Source organism: Antechinus flavipes, chromosome 3 (assembly GCF_016432865.1).
Source record: "Antechinus flavipes isolate AdamAnt ecotype Samford, QLD, Australia chromosome 3, AdamAnt_v2, whole genome shotgun sequence".
Classification (NCBI taxonomy): Eukaryota; Metazoa; Chordata; class Mammalia; order Dasyuromorphia; family Dasyuridae; genus Antechinus; species Antechinus flavipes.
In genome coordinates, this window is record NC_067400.1 from 405,701,771 (window position 1) to 405,719,552 (window position 17,782).

General features: G+C 35.8%; 1 protein-coding gene across 1 annotated transcript in view; it reads left to right on the plus strand.

Annotated features, from left to right (window-relative positions):
* The first annotated feature begins 356 nt into the window (after positions 1-356).
* The window catches only part of FRZB (frizzled related protein), a 63,457-nt gene continuing 46,031 nt past the window's right edge, over positions 357-17,782 (plus strand). Inside the window, exons 1-2 of the mRNA XM_051986079.1 lie at positions 357-1,540; positions 13,668-13,715. Of these exons, the coding sequence (XP_051842039.1) occupies positions 1,069-1,540; positions 13,668-13,715 (520 nt within the window). The 5' untranslated portion in view covers positions 357-1,068. The remainder of the gene's footprint in view (positions 1,541-13,667; positions 13,716-17,782) is intronic.

Sequence of the window (17,782 nt, forward strand, 5' to 3'; positions counted from 1 at the left end):
AGTTGTCTGCTACCTTTGACTTTTATAATGTTTCCAATAGCTGTCTTTCTTTCAGTTCTCTACCCCTCTCCTCTTTATCCCCCCCTCCCTCTTTATTGCCCCCCTCCAATTCAACTCTACAGAAAGAGTGATTAAAGTGAGAGTGTGGGGCTTCAGCTTTCCAAAGGAACAAACAGGAAGAAGGGATGGAAGGTGTCTTATAGGAACTGAGTCAGCGCTGCCTCAGGGGCATCTCATCTGCCTCGCTTTTTATTTCCCCTCCCCCATCTCCATCTGCAACCCCCTTTCACTAACGTCCCCCATCACCTTCTCTTCCCTCCCCTTCTTTTCTGAGAAGAGGAGAAGGCTGGGGAGGGCTGGGACTCTGGCAGGAGGAGGAGCTCCTTCTTTGGCCATGAGGTGCGAAAGTAAAAAGGAGCTGGATTGGAAGCACAGACTTCATTTCAAAGCTGGTCCAGTCCCTCCTAGCAGCCACAACACTACTCCGAAATTCAGTGCTTACGCACCCTCTCCCTAAACCGCTAAACTTCAAGACTTACAAACACTTCCTTAATTTTTTTCTCCCTATCCTCTTTGTGAATAAGGCATTTTCTCCCCACTTTACTTTCCCCCCTCCCCATCCCCACTTTTCCCCTCCCCCGCATTCTTGCTTTCCCACTTTTCTCCTCTTTTTTCCCTTTGGAGAGTTTCAAGCTGCTTTCAGCTGCTTTCTGGGATACAGAGGACTGGCACTTCCCATCACAAACAGCTGAATTCCACTTTTGTGCTTGTTTGTTTTCCTGTTATTTTCATCTCATCTAATTTTTCTGGGAAGTCTGATGTTTCTGCCTAAGAAGAAGGGAAATGAATAGATGCTGGTGAGAACTGCGAGCCCCAGCAGCAGGCGCAGCAGCAGCAGTGACTTCTGTGAGAAGCCGGTAGGACATCCCAGGGGAATCTAATCCAAGAAAGGCTGTGAGGGGAAAAAACAAAACAAAACTCATTGATCATTGAGAAAGGAGCAAAGAAGAGCCAAAGGCTTTTTCTACCTCTTTAACTTTCTAGTCTCTCTCCTATTCTACCGGGATTATGGTTGACTGTGGCTCTGGAGAGATGCTGCTGCTGCTTCTATTTGCCATGGCAGGCATCTTCCTTAGCCAGGTGCCGGGAGCCCAGAGTGCAGCCTGTGAACCTGTTCGCATCCCTCTGTGCAAGTCTCTACCCTGGAACATGACTAAGATGCCCAACCACCTGCACCATAGCACCCAGGCAAATGCTATCTTGGCAATTGAACAATTTGAAGGCCTCTTGGGAACCCGATGCAGCCCAGACCTCCTCTTCTTCCTCTGTGCTATGTATGCGCCTATCTGTACCATTGATTTCCAGCACGAGCCCATCAAGCCTTGCAAGTCTGTATGTGAGAGAGCTCGACAAGGGTGTGAGCCGGTCCTCATCAAATACCGACACTCGTGGCCAGAGAGCTTGGCCTGTGAAGAACTACCCGTCTATGACAGAGGTGTCTGCATCTCTCCTGAGGCCATAGTCACTGCTGATGGAGCTGGTGAGTGCTGAATCTGTCTCTACCTCATCTAAATAACCTCTTCCTTTTTTGGATCCTATTCCACTTTTAGTGCTGGTTCTTTGCCTTCACCCCATCTCATTTTACCTTTCCCCTTTTGATCTAATCTCCTATTTCAAAATGATATTCACACCCTTAATTATTTCTCTACCCAGCAAGAATCCCTCCTAATCTTAACTCGTTACCCTTCCAAACTGATGCTCCTTGCCCTTCGATACATGATCTCTCATTCCCTTAACACTTCATCCAGTCCTTTCATATTAGATATCTTAATGCACAGTTAAATAATCCCGTCTTTCTACCTCTCATGAACTCAAAGGAACAACACTTTGCTTATAGCAGCAAGCTTTTTTGATTAGGCTGCAATTTCTCTTAATATTTCTTTAAACCTTCTTAATCTTCCACAACAACGCTTCTTCCCTGTTTGTTTTTTTTTGTTTTGTTTTGTTTTGTTTTGTTTTGTTGTTGTTGTTGTTGTTGTTTGTTTGTTTTTTGGATAACTTCACTTCTGTCTTTTAGGCGGCATCAAGTTCTAGATAGCATTATGAGTTGGAATTACGAAGTCCTGGGTTCCAATCTACCTCTGATATTTCCTGGTTGAGTGGCATTGCTACATCTCTGCTCCTCAAGCAGTGCCCTAGGAACTACCTATTAAGTAAAAAACGGGTTGCGATTTGGGTTGGTTGACAGTTCCCTACAGACACGAAAATAGAGACCCTGGAGTATCTCATTTTGACTGAAAGCACAGTGTTTTTAAACTTTCTGTTGTGATTTTTTGGAGAAAAAAAAGAAAACTAGTCTCTTTTCCTCTTGAAGCCACTTTTTATGTAACCTTGTTACAATGCATAGATTGTAACTGAAGTGTACTGGCCAAATTCTAATTTGGGCAACTGTCTTTACCTTAAATTCCCTCTCTTGCTTCACTGAGATAAATAGTTCTTCAGTTCATGCTGGAAACAGTGCACTACTGATGAATTTCTGCTTTTCTCATATTTCATTACTAAATCTTCCTTTTAAAAAATGCATTCTTAAAAGTCAACTGGAAAAAAAGTTTTTGGATAATAATAATAACTGATATCTATATTGTACTTTAAAATTGCAAAAAACTTAATAAAGTCTTTTATTATTATGTTCTTACTAAGAATAATCCTATTGTTAATCTCACTGTTCTTTCTCTTCTGGTATTCTGACCCTTCCTTCTTTATTCAACATTTACTTCTATTGTCCAAGTAGCCTGACCTTTTTATACTTTCATTTTATTCTTTCCTTCCAGGCAGGCTAATCCCTTTAACTCTCCATTTGCTTCTATCTTGTCCTGCCCACACTTAACCATAAAACTTTATTGCAGCTCTACACAGAATGGAACCAATCATTGTTTGCCCATTAAATTTCATTCCAATTGTGCTCCCTGTAAGATCTAATATCCTAAACAGATTTATTCTGGTCTGTTTAATCCAGCTAACCCCACCTCCTGTATCATATAACCCAGACTTCTAACTTTATCTTTCATCAATTTTAAAAGCAAACGCAATACTTGAAAGCTCTTGAAAACAAACAAAAAACCACTTTGCCCTCATGTTTCAGATGGATTCTTTTTTCTGTTACCTTTCACTTTAAAAAAATCTGTTTTCCCTCTTATACCTGTGCCCTCAACATATCACTAGCTACAGATAACTGTTGATGATCAGGATATTGTTTTTAGAAAAGTTATAAATCATCTTTTGCTTTCATTTTGCTTTCCTTTCCTATTTTCTATGCATTTTAGCTCACTGAGCATCAGGTAAGCAGAGGAAGAAGAAAACCATAGCATTGCTTTTCAGTGGTAGTACTTAAAAGCTTTGACTACTGAAATGCTCTTCAATACAAATTTCTGTGTTTTCTGCTCCCTTTCCTCCCCTTCTCCAACCATGGCTCAACATCTTTTATTATCTGTGGAAGATAGCTTGGCATAGTCAATCATGCCTCTGACACACTGGCAAAGTTGCTTTGGTCATTAGTCAGTGCTCCAGGCAGTTCAGTCGGATTGTAACCTGCACTGATAACAGGAGTCCTCACCTCTCTAGCAGCGAAATCTCAGGCTTGGTTTCTATCCTTCCATCATTATCACCTGATGAAATATTTTTTTCTCCCTGTGGCATGGCAGTGTGGTATAGGGAAATAAGCAACAAATTTAATATGAGGAGACTAGGGTTCGACTTCTGTCACTGAAATAAATTTTCACGTCTACCAAAAATGGGACAATAATAATACTGGACATTATGGTTGTGGGCAAAATTTTGTCAGTTTAAAGTACTACAGAAATGTAAGTTGTTATTACTTGATACTGAACCAAGAGCTAATTATATAATACAACTGGTCCCAGAGCCTCAGTATTCATTATAGAGACAGGCTACCATAGAATTTGTCTTGGCTTGTCGATCATTGAGGACCCTAAAGGCTAGTGTTTCTTTTGGACCATATTTGAGGACAGGATGGTGGCAATGGCTTCCACTGCCATGTATTTATAAACTTCCCTCATAGGAGCTGTGGGGCTTTAAAAATTACTTTATAGAGATATCGGACCTGAAGGTGGCTTGGCCAGGTCAAGAGCTTCTCAAAGCAATCCCTTTCGATGCAGAAGAGAGGCAGTTTCAGTAAAAGTGCCCCCAAGTTACCTATTAGTGAGGACCAGACCAAATGTAGCACAATAATCTCATTGAATGATTCCAAGGTGAAATGCATGAAAACATTCACTCAATGGGAAGCTGATTTCTAATCTTCCCCCTGCTCCAATGCTATAATATTCATGATTCCTACAGACCTATCCTAAATAGAAAAAAAGTTCCAAAAAGAGAATGGAAGAAAAACATGAACACAGGTGTTTGTGTGTATATCCTTCTGTGTACAAACATATACACTCAGATGCATGGTAATAACAAATTTTTTATTGGAAAGTCTCATTGCACTTAAGGAAGTGGCCAGAATCAAGGGGCTGAACTTTAATTTTTTTAGAAATCCTTTAATTTATCCCTTTAAGACAACATGCTTATCACCAAAGATTCTAAGAAAGAGAGCTTCCCATCTAGTGATTGGCACTGAAAGTTTAGCTCTCTCCTTTCATGATATTAGTGTTTGTGATATTCAGTCTTGAATTCATTTGTAATCACATTTAATTGCAAAAAGCATATACATATCTCATCATCTCCTATTTCACTTTAAAAAAAATTCAGAGGGTTACTTTACAAATTAAATTTGAACTAGGGGTTTTGTTTTGTTTTTGCTTTGTTTTCAAAGGTTTATTTAATACATATTTTGAGTTAGCTACTCAACTGAAAAAAAATTTCTTCAATAACAAATCCCACTCCTGCCATTGTAATAAAAGAAAATTGATTGTGTCAGTAGCCAACTCAGGTATGTTTAGGGTGTATATTGGCTTGTGTTTCTTAAGAATGGAATGTTCTCATTATTATTATTATCCATTGTTAAGATTTACTGTCATTTTATATTTGGTCAGAAATCATTATAATTTGGGGGGGGGGTAGCTCACAAGGAGATAGGATGCAAACGTGATTTCATCAAGAGGAGAATTCAAGATATGGGGAAACTCCTTTTACTTTTTTATATTACAGGGTCTTCTGAAAATTTTAGAGAATTGCATGAGGCAGAGAAAAGGTAGTGATTTCCCTGCAGTCACAATTGTGTGTCAGAAGAGAGCCTTGAATTCCAGGTTTGTGACTTGAAGACTAAATCTCTATCATAACAGGGCTTTTTCTCCAAATTATTCTAATAAGCTGAATTCTTCAACAATCAAAGTAGAAAAATTACACTAAGCATTTTTGTAAGGTAATAGAGTCACATTGTGCCAGAAGAGATCATTTTTTAGTTGATTTTTTTTTTTTTTAGTTAATAAAATGAATGATACAGTGGGAGTTAATACCTGCAAAGTAGTTTTCTAAGCCTGGCTTTCTAAAAAACCAGAACCAAGTAAAGGCATTCAAGATAAATTGGTTGTTTTTCCAACTAGCCAGTTGAATTATGATGATAAACTATATTGGTACTGGACTAGTGGGAGGGAGCAAATCTCATTTTCTCCACTTTGATAGGACAAAGCAGAGACGGAGAGGGGGCCTCCATTGTTAGGATTATCATTCCAAGATTATACTTTTTACATTATGGACTCAAGACTGAACTTTAAATTGTAGTCAGATGGAAGACATGGAGAAATTCTAATTTAAGTTTCCTTATCATTAAATATTCAATCTTCAATTAGCTAAAGTAGGAGATACTTTTAAAGAGAAGTTCCTGCTCTGCTTTACAAAATTATGGTCAAACTACTGCTAGGTGGCAAAATGGATAGACTGCCAGCCCTGGGATAAAGAGGGCCTGAGTGCAAATGTAGCCTCAAATACTTAATTATGTGATCTCCAGGCAAGTCACTTAACCCCCTATGTGTCAGTACCTCATCTGTAAAATGAACTGAAGAAGGAAATGGCAAACCACTCCAGTATCTTTGCCAAAAAAACCCAAAATGGGGTCAGAAACTACTGAACAACAGTCATAATACTAAGGGAATTGTGGGAATTGAGTGAACCATACTGGCTCCATCTTGTGACTCAATTTTGGATCTAGCTCAATTCCCTTTCTATTTAATTATGGATCTAGTCCAACTTCTATCTTGTGAGAAAACTTTATTCAATTATGGGAATTGTGAGAAAATTTTACTGCATTGTTTGAACCTGACCCTTTGTGACTGGGAAGCTGAACTACCTGTTGCTTAGAGACCATTAACTAAAGACTTAGGTTATGCTGACCAGAAACCTAGTCATATTCAAAGATTGAAGCAAGAAGTTTTCTCACAATTATACATCTCAAGCAACCCATATGTTTCTCTGAAAACTGGCCCATGCTGATAAATCAGTTATTGTTTCCTTGTTCCTTTGATTGAATCCAGACATTTGATAGGTAGTGGAACAGTTCTTTTTTTGATTTCAGGAAATTAAGTACTTGTTGGCTCTTCCCCTCCCAATTTAGAAAAATCTTTAATCTTTCCTCCAATTAGAAATCGGATTATCTAATCTGGTGTCCTGGTTTGTATCCTGTAAATTGTTTTCTTTTAATGCAGAAAAATCTGTCTCTTCCTGTATTGGAGGTTCAGTGCCAAGCTGAGGAAGCCTAGTACTGATTTGTTATGCATTTCTTATGTAAAGGCAAAGAATTGTTTTTGTGTCTTTTAAATTAAAAAAAATATTTAGATGGTACAGTTGATAGAAAACTGAACCTGGAGCCAGGAAGATTTGAATTCAAATATGACTTAAGATGCTTACAAGTTGTGTGATCTTGATCAAATCACTTACCTTTGCCTCATTTCTTATAAAATAGGGATAATAATAGCACCTACTTCCCAAGATTATTGTGAAGATCAAATAAGATAATATTTATGAGTGCCTACCACTCTTATAAGTGCAGGATAGGCACTTAATAAATGCTTATTACCCTCCCTAAATAGTTATTACTCCCACTCCCTTTTTTAAGGGACCTGTGATTTCACTAATACAGGAAAGTCCATGAAGGAAACTAATACATATAGGTTCATACTCTGTAATGTATACTTTGGGAAAGTATACATGGCAGGGAAAAATTGAGTGACTTGTCCAGGATCCCTGAGCTAGTATGTCTTATGAGTAGGTTATAAGTAAGTTTTGAATTTGAGTCTTGGCCACCTGATTCAAGGCCATTTCCCATTGGTTATTTTTCACTGCCTCTTGACTAAACTTAAACATTGTAATTTTAAAAGCATATCAATTAGATTCAGGACATTTGATGATATAGAAAATAAAATGCTGAGCTTATAGTCAGGAAGACCTGGATTCAAATCCTACCTCAGATACTTACTAGCTAGGTAAGTCATTTAACTTCTGCTCTGGTTCCCATACTGCAAAATAGAGCTAATAATGGAATTTATGTCCCAGGATTATTGTGAGGGTCAAATGATATAATATTTGAAGGTATTAGGGAAAAGCCCTTAGCCTAATGCATGGCAAATAGTAGGCACTACAAAAATGCTTATTTCCCTTCCCTTCCCCAAATTAGCTTGTTTATGGTAGTTCATGAAGTAATTTATATTCTTCTCAATTTGAATCTATAAGAAGCACCTGTCCTGGATCCTGCTCTGTCTGGCCTCTGTCTGGCCTCTGTCTTCATACTAGACATGCTAGACATTTCCTTACAGTTGGCATTTATATAGAAGCTTAAGATTTACAAAATAATTTGCAAATATTATTCGATTGTCACAACAACCCTAGGAGGTAGATTCTATTATTTCCATTTTAAAGTTAAGGGATCTGAGAGAGGCAGAGTTTGTGACTTGCCCAGTCACATTGCCCAATGTCTGAAGCTACTTTTGAATTCAGATCTTTCTGACTCCAAGTCTGGTGCTCTATCCATTGCACTGCCTAGCTGTCTCTTATGCCAAGGACCATTTAGTGTTATCCATTTTGAAGAATAAACTTTTTTAAACCTAAACTTTTCAGGTTGTTAGAAAAAAAATTAGAACTATTTAAAAATGGACAAAACTGGTCACTTTAATTTAGTATAGAGAATCTTTACATCCTACTACTAATTCAAAAATAGTTTATAAGGGCAGAATTGACATAAAACTTCTTCAAGCTAAACACTTATTCTAGGACTGTCTATGTGCATAATTGACAGTGTAATTGATTAATTTTTCCTATTCAATGCATAAATTCAGTAAAAAATTCAGCTAAACCAAATGTTTCTTGTCATATAGATAAGACTACAAGTTGCATCTGAATTTTTATTTTTTTATTCAATTTTGTAGGTATTATATAAGTATAATCTATAACTGTTCAGAAATATGTCTCATGGTTGGGATGTTAGTGGAGAGATAGGCCTTATTTTTGTTTTAGAATATTACTTTGTGCAGTTAGATGTGAATCTCATATTCAAGGGAATCCCGTAAAGGCAATTTGCTTTATCTCAAAAACATTGAGACAAAGTATGCAAAATCACCTGTGGTATACTGATATTAATAATTAAGATTTACATAGCATACTTATTTTGCCAAAGGTTCTCTACTCATTTGTCCACTAGGTTTAGCTTTGTTGATCACAATAATTTATGTTATTAAATCTCTTGCTCAAGTGATTACTTAAGGTCTTCCTGATCTTGGCAGAATTTAAGGGAAGCAAACTTTCACATGTATGAACTACAGCTGAATCATTTCTCTACTCCAGGAAAAACAGAGAGTCTTTTCTTTAGCCCCAGTCTAAAAATATTTGAGGGAATTAATACCAAGAAGGAAGAATGTGTGATACACAGGGTTGTTAAGGGAGTGGGGGGAAATGGGATAATCTAAAGAAATAGAAAATTTAAAACAAAAGGAAAATTGGCTTTATTATTTCTCCTTTGGAGAAATCATAAGTAAATTATTTTGGTTGTAATTGAAATTATAGAAATTGTAAATTACTTTGGATGGTATAAAGGGAAAATAGCTGTTAATATTCTATATCAGTATATATTTAATTTTATTTATGGCTAAGTCTTTGCATAGATTACTAAATTAAGAGATAGGGAGAAGTTAGAGATTTAAATTTAAATCTGTCAAATGTTCATTAGGTAAATGAGAAAACTGAGGCCCATAGAGGTAAAAAAAATTTGCTCAGACTTATAGAAGTATTAAATAAAACTGGGATCTAAACTCAGGATCTCTGAGCCCTGAGTGCACCACACAGTTTATCCTATAACTGTTTTAATCTGGGACTGAGAAGCAGAGAGGTACAGTGAAACCTGTTAAGAAATGAAATTTCATTCATGAAGACATTGGCTGCATTCTAATAATGAATTAAAACAATAATTATAAGTTTTTTTTCATACCTGACTCTTGGTGATCTCATTTAGAGTTTTGTTTGCAAGGATCTTGGAGTAGTTTGCTATTTCCTTTTCCAGCTCATTTTATAGATGAGGAAAGTGAGACGAATAAGGGTTTAAGGTAGCAAGTATTTGAAACCAGAAAATGAATCTTCCTGATTCCAAATCCAGCATTGTACCCACTGTAATCATTTGACTTCCTACAATTAAGGGCTTACATTTACTCATCTTTGTATGTTGCAGCCTCCAGTAGAAAGTAAGGTCAGGAAAATAGGAAATGATTTTTATTTTATCTTTGTGTTTTCCACGCTTAGCACAAAATAGACACTTAGTAACATGGTTGTTGAATCTTGTCTCTCAGAATCTTTATTCATTCAGTTCTGCTGAAAGCTTCCCCTATTCCTTCTTCTTCTTGATATATTCTTCTCTCACCAACTTACTTCCTATTTACTTTGCCATGTATGTGTTGAATCCCTTCCTCCTCTCTATGGTGTAAACTCCTTAAGGAAAGGAACTTTTTTTGGTCTTTGTATTCCCAGGTTTTTAAACAGGATGCTTCACACATAGTAGTCCCTTATAAATGTTTACTGTATTTAATTGTCCCTTTTCATTTATATGGTGGGAAGAAGGGGATTCAATTCTCATTCATTTGTGCCAAGGAAATAAGAGTAACAGTCTTGATAGTTCAAAAGGATAGTAATCCAAAATTCATTTATCTGAGGTTTGAAAGAAAGTTTTGTTCTTTTGTTTTTTGTGTTTTTGTCTTTCTTTTATATCCCTAGCACTTAGCACAATTTTTAATTCACAATATGTGCTTAATAAATGTATTTTGACTGACTGACTATATTTGAATATAATAATTTCTTATATTAGAAGAAGCATTTCCTCTCTTTCACTTAAAATTTTTAATGAGGATTCGTAGGAAGAGATAAGCAAGAGTGAATAGATTGTAATTGCATTATGTCCAAAACAAAACTCCAAGCAGACCCACTCTCTTCTGAATATCCTTATTTTCCTGTAAAAAACAAAACAAAACAAACTATCCTTTTTGGCTTCCAAGTTCTCAACTTTCTTCAAAGTTCTCATTGATCTTTTAATTCCCAAGTTTTATTGTCTTTCACCAGTCCTCTATCATTCTTAATATTTTAGCAGCATTTGACACTCTTGAGCATTTCTCCTTTCCTGGTGCTTACTGTCTCTTGTCTGCTTTCATTTCATTCATCTCCTTAGCTGCCAAACTATTCTGCCAAATTTCCTTTTCTTATCAGCATCCATATCTCCCTTTCCTTTTTCTTTTCCCTCTCCTTTTCCTTTTCCCTTCCTTCTCCCTCTCCCAGACCCTATCCCTGGCTCCCTGGCTCCCTTCTCCCTCCCCCCCTTCCTCTTTTGAACTCTATATTTACAATATGAAGTACTTATTTAAAAATGATTCTCATAGGTATTTCAAACACAATGTTTACAATATATACAATATATCTCATTCTCTTTCCCTCATCTGAACTTCTTAATTCTGTTGTCTTCTCATCATTCAAATATTCAAATTTAACTCAATTTTTTACTCTTTTTTTTCCTCCCTCACCTCATGTACCCTAGTAGTCCCAAATCTTGCCATTTCTATTCTCATCACATCTGGCATATAAGTCCCTTTCTTCATAGACATAGATATCACTATAGTTCAATAACTTCTCACCTCTCATCTGGGTTATTACAATCGACTCCTAATTGATCTTCATGTCCTAAGTCTCTCTTACCACAGAGCTGTCAAAATGATTTTCCTAGATCTCAGATCTAGTCTTGTAATTTTACTACTCAATAAACTTCAGTTTATTTTTTTTTTTTTACCATATTGTCCTTTAAAACTTTAAATGTCATTTACTTCATAAGGCACATAAAGACTACTAGAGTAATATATACATACATTTTATAAGTAAGAAAGTAGACACATATTGGGGTCATGGAAAAAAAATTTACCAATGGAGTGAATAATAAAAAATTGTGGAGACCATTCATATAGATCATAGATGTCAAACATGGTGGATGGTTTGAAGGAATCAGATTAAAATGTTATTGGGGGAATATTTAACAAAATAAATAAAAATACAATAGAACATAGATAATGTTAATATCTGGTTGTCTAAATCATATTATGGCCTGCAGAGATCCTTATGTAGACCTAAGTGGCTCCATTTCTACTTGAATTTGGTACCATTGGTCTAGATTATACATTCTACCACTTTACTCTTCACCCTATGCCAACAATAAATTAAAACATCTCTCAGAGAAGTCCAAAACACAGAGAGAAGAAGGGCTTGCCTTCCCTAAACTTGCTTATCCTTCCTTAGGAAAGGTAGATAATTATTTTGGCTTCAAATCCTTTTTCTTCCATTTCCTTCTGGGATAAAGTAAATAAGATATTATTTACAGCTAGTTCTCATTGATGCAAATAACAAATCCCATGAAAATGGTCACATTATTTGAACTCTCACTGTATATTTTCATTGAGCTGGAACCAAAAGATCAGAATTAAATTCTCATTTTTTCCCCAAAAACTCAAAACTGAGGTGAATTTATACAAGTTTAGGAAAATATGTACTTTCTTGGCTATAATGAAACAATTTTTATTTAATCAAATAAATTGAAATGTTAAAAATCATTTAAAATAAATAGATATATTACAATTTTAATGGAATTCATTGTTAACAGATCTAGAAAATGTAAGCACTCAGCTTTAGTATATATTACCCTTCATTTACTGCATTTATAAATGTCACAATTACAAAACCTAAAGTACTATCTATTGGTGACAGTATTTTTATTGTTTTTTTATTTCACTGGACCTTTCTTTGGTGTCAGGAACTCTTAGGGAAGAGTTGTGGGGTGGTGCTAGTGGTAGGAATAAACACGTATTAAGAGCTTACTATGTGCCAGATATTGTGCCTAGAGCTTTATAAATATGTCCTTCATCTATCAGATCATTTGAATTCCTAGTAAGGAAATTCCATATGTGAATGTGAAGAGGCAACTTCAACATAAAGTCTTAGGGAGTCACTGGAGAGTCAAAGACAGAGCTTGAACCCCCATCTTCCCTTCCTTGAGACTCAGCTATATCAACTGAGATCAATTCTTTGCCTTGTGTATTGTTACCTGCTATTATTTTAATTTTTTAAATAAGAAGATCTAATGTTTAATATTGTTTCCTTGAGCTGGCCTCACGTATTGGCACGAAGACTGGATTTAAAAGTTAGAAAACTTGGGGGTCAGTCTTACACACTTGCTAGCCATATAATATTGGACAAGTTATTTAAACTTTCAGAGCTTCAGCTTCCTCATTCCTTTTTCTCATGGTGAGAAGGATAAGAATAAAGAACATTTACATAGTACTTACTTTGTGTCTGGCACTGTGCTAATCTTATTTTTTTATAGTTATTATCTCATTTGATCCTTGCAACAACACTGGGAGGTAGGTGCTACTATTTTCCTCATTCTACAGATGAGGAAACTGAGGCAAATAGCATAAATGACAGCTATGAAGTTTCTGCGACTGAATTTGAACTCGGGTCCTATGCTTTATCCACTGTATCCCCTAATTGTTCCTAGAATAATAACATTTCTACCATCTATCTGATAAGGTCTTTATAAGGTGGATATTTTTCAATTTCACTTGTATACTATTATTCCTATTCTAGCAAAATCCCATTAAGAAAATACTGGATAGCTTGTCATAGTGGGACATTTCTATCATCCCTGTTACTAGGGGAGGTTGAAGCTGGTGGATCACTTGAGCTTAGAAGTTTCAAACTGCAGTAAGGCTATCATTTATTACTTAGATTTGCTTTAAGTCTAGCACTGATATAGTGGAACTTCTGGCAGTGGAGGGACCATTAGGTTGCTTAAGGAAAGAGAGAGTAGCCCATGTTGGTAATGGAACAATTTAAAACATGTATCTATCTGCATTTGGGAGTAGGATTGGCTGGGGCAATTATAGATTGGGTGAGATGGGACATAGAAGGAACCAAGGAAGAAGGAAAGGATCTGAGTCAAAATAGGGGTCAAATTAATATTATAGAACAGTTAGATATTATAGAACATGTTAATATTATAGTTATATATATTATATATTATTATATATATTATATATAGTTAAATATTATAGAACATTTTAATCAATATTTGTGGGTTAATGCCAACATTCTGAAAACAAGTTTACTAATAAATCTTTACATGTTTCATGAATCAATTGCAGATTTTCCTATGGATTCTAGCAATGGAAACTGTAGAGGTGCCAGCCCTGGTGAGTATCTTATCTGTCAAATACTTGCATTCTGAGTATGTTTATTTTTCTTTTAGTTAATAGCATTAAATATAAGCAAATTCTTTTTTTTTCAAAAAGTCATTTTTATTGAAACTGAAAATATATTGTATAAAATGATAACTTTGCAACTCTAAACTTAAATAGTCAGAAACCAGATTTATGGTCCATTGAGGTGGAGGGTTATGTCAATTGTCTTTGTTTTAATGTTACTTTTCATCCTTTCCTTAAAGAGCTGTATGGCACATTTGTATTTTAAATGATAAAAACTACACATAATTTTGTCTTAAGAATATATTCAAATTTCCTTGGGCTTTTTTTTAAGTCCTAATTTGATTAAAAGACATTGATCATTATGGTCAGCATTAGGACAGTTCTGTGAATAATTTCAATGTGTTTTTTTTAAATAAAGCAATTAATATTTTAATATTACATGGTAATCTTAATATTATATGGTAATATGATTGGAGTGACCAATACTTATAGGACTCTGTCATTTGCTGTTGAGTAAGAAGAGATTCAGACTTGTACTTTAACTAGGGTATGGAAATTTTAGCGTGGAAACCACTACTAATACAGGTCATCATTTGTCTCAAAGAATTGATCAAGGGCATCTAATATGAATGTATTTACTCATGATTAGTGTATGTCAGAAGCAGAAGCAGAACCCAGATTTTCTAGATTCCTATACTGGCAGTCTTTCCACGTTCTTGTATGTCTAGCCCAGATTTTTTTTAAAAAAATAGTATTTTGTTTTTCCAAAAACATGCAAAGATAGTTTTGCAAAACTTTGTATTCCAAAATTTTCTCCTACCCTCCTCCTTCCCACTTCCCAAGAGAGCAAGCAATCCAATATAGATTAAACATGTGCAATTCTTGTAAACATATTTCCATATTTGTAATGCTGTTGTCCAAGAAAAATTAGATCAAAAGGGGAAGAACTATGAGAAAGGAAAAAAAAATCTGCAAGTAAACAAACAACAAAAAAGATGAAAATACATGCTTTGATCTATATTGAGTCTCCATAATTCTCTTTCTAGGTATAGATGACACTTTCCATCCCAAGTCTGTTGAAATTCTAGCCTCAATTGAATAGTTCTAGAAAGAGAAAAAAAAAGATAGTATCATATAACTGTATAAACAGAAGAAATGGAGTTAAAAGGCCTGAGGTTGATTCTTGGCTTTGCCAACACAGTCTGTAACCTCTCTTAGCCTCAGTTTAATCATCTGCAAAATAGGTGCAATAACACTTACACTACTCTTTGTCATATGGTCATTGTGAGGATTATATATGTAAAAGCATTTTGTAAAATATTTGACAATATAAGATATAGTAATGATGCTTTACAATGCACTTTGTTCAAAATGATCCTGAGAGGCAAAAGTGATTTCAGGGGAATTTTCTGCCACCAGTGCAATTAGTATGACTTTTTTCTCCCTAAAGGGTAAGAACATGTGCATTCACAATGTTTAAAAGTGGCAAAACTTTTGTGGTCTCCTGATTAGAACTGCCTCTGACATGGTCTTGAAATCCATTGAAGACAAATTCTTACTAGAAAAGCTAATGCTTAGTTTTGGCATGTAAAAGAGCAGCAAGGTATTCTCAGGCTAAAAAAAAAAAAAAAAAAAAAAAATATTTTTTTCCTTTTTACCTTTCATCTAGGGTGGACTTGGAGCAGATGTGGATAGCATTAGGGAAGAGGTAGAGTCCTCCCCATAGCACTTTGGGGGAAAAAATAACACAAAGGATTTCATAGAAACGTCTCAGAACAGATAAGAAATCTCTATGTGTTAACATAAAGGACTACCCTCATCTTCTAAAAAAGTTACTTTGCATTTGCTTATCTGCATTCATATTGTTTTCCTCCAGTAAAATTTAATATCTTGGAGGGTAAGAACTGCTTTTTAAAATTATTATTCTTTGTATACCTACCACCTAGTATGTGAATAAACAAATGAATGAATAAAAAGATTTAGTAAGGCCTTGCTAAGTACCAGGTTATATGCTGGAGTTACAAAAAGAAAAAAGGAAACAATCCCTATTGTCAAGGAGTTCACACTCTTATTGGGACAGTAAGTATGAAAATTCAGCTGCAGAGGGTCAGAAATGCTTGGAAGAAAGGATCTTTCAGGGATCTTGCTTATAGCAGGATTTAGGAGTCCTCAGGGTGCATCAGCAGACGAAAGGCAATGAAGGGAAAGGCTCTGCGTAGATGGTAAGGGCTGCTGGACCTTAGGATGAACTCGTAAATACATGGTATGGGTCAGTGGTCCTGCATTTCATGAAAGTTTTAGCTGATAATTCTGATTAGACAAAAGCTATAAAGGTGAGTGAGCAGCTGTCACTCCTCCCTCTTGCTTCCTTTAGATGATTAGGGTCAGCCCTTGCTTTCTGGGTCACCTATGGAATCTGGACAACTCAGGAGTCAGGGAAGGGGTGAGTGAAAGGAAAGCAAGTATGAAGGGCACTCAACTGGCCTGTTCTTCTATCCAAGAGGTGAGGGGGAAGAGGAGCTAGCATGATACTTAATAAATGTTCCTTGAATTGAATTCAATTAAGAAAAGAGGCTCATAAAAGTGAAGGGACTGGTTGTTATTCTAATAGTGCTAATAGGCAGCAAAGCCAGGATTCAAAGGCAGTCTTTCTAACTCCAAGTGCACTGCTCCATGCCTCTCAGATGGACTGTACCAATCTGTTTGACCAGAAGTTATGGTTGGAATGGGTCTCAGAGCATAACCATGGTGACAACACAGCAGTGCAACATACAAAGCCCCTGTAATATTTCAACATTTTTTTTAAAGGATCTGAATCACTGGCACTATACACTGGCACCATTTCCTTTTCCTTTTTCTTTACATGGCAATTAGTGAGTGAAACAACCCCAAATGCAGACTGGGTCTCTCTCTATGTTTACTGTTCTGGATTTATAAAATTATTCTTGTTCCCTGATGAAATGCAAGTGATTAAAGACAAACAAACCCTCTCCATCTTGGTTGTGAAATTTCATGGGGACACTTTCAAATACTCTCCATAAGAAAACAGACTTCATTCAAACTAAACTCTGGGGAGTAAGGAAACAGTCCAAGGTGGTTGTGATAAAACAAGAAGTATTGAAGTTTGCAATCCACACCGGACCTTGCCTTTTTTTTTTTTTTTTAATTCTAAAGAATTAATTACTTTTATATAGAGTTCTAGAGTTAGACCTACCTTCCTTCCTTCCTTCCTTCCTTCCTTCCTTCCTATTCTTGATTAAATTATACTTTATCTGCACTCAGATGTCAAACAAAAATTCAATTGTGTCCTTTGGGAGAATTAAAGGAAAAAAGAGAGCTTCTTTTTCAGTTGACCCTAAGTTAACACCTGTGTTTTTGGGTAATGACCTTGTACCATTTTCTATTTGTGATTTAAAACAAAATTTAAGAGGTGTTCTATATCACCATCACATTTAAGAATATCTCCTTTCAAGGTGACAAAGCAATGAATCTTGGTTTTATGTCATAGATCCAATATACACTGGATTTAGAGACAGAAGGACCTTAGAAATCAACTCATTCAAAGGTTTTTAACCTGGAACCCTTCTTGGGTTTATTTCAATGAGTCTGTGAACTTAATGGAAAAAAAAAATCATCTTTATTTCCACTAACCTGTTGGCTGAAAGTTGACACTTCCTTCAGTTATGAATAGGCCATCAACTATATTCTGAGAAGTGGAAAGGAATAAACATTGAATTAATGTCTATTATGTGCCAGAAAGTGCTTTATAAATATTAACTCATGGGATCTCCATAACTTCCCTGGGAGACAAATTGCTTTTCTTTATCCCCACTAAAGTGAGACTGAATAAGGCTAAATTATTTGCCCAAGGTCTCTTGGCCAGTAAGTCTCTGAATCAAGATTTGAACTTGTTATTCAGGCATTTGTTTGTGTTTGACTCTTTGTGACTCTATGGACCATAACACACTCGGTCCTTTCATACTCCTCACTCAAAGTCCGTCCAAGTTCATGTCCATTGTTTCCATGAGGTGTGAACTTGGGTCTTCCTAATTCCA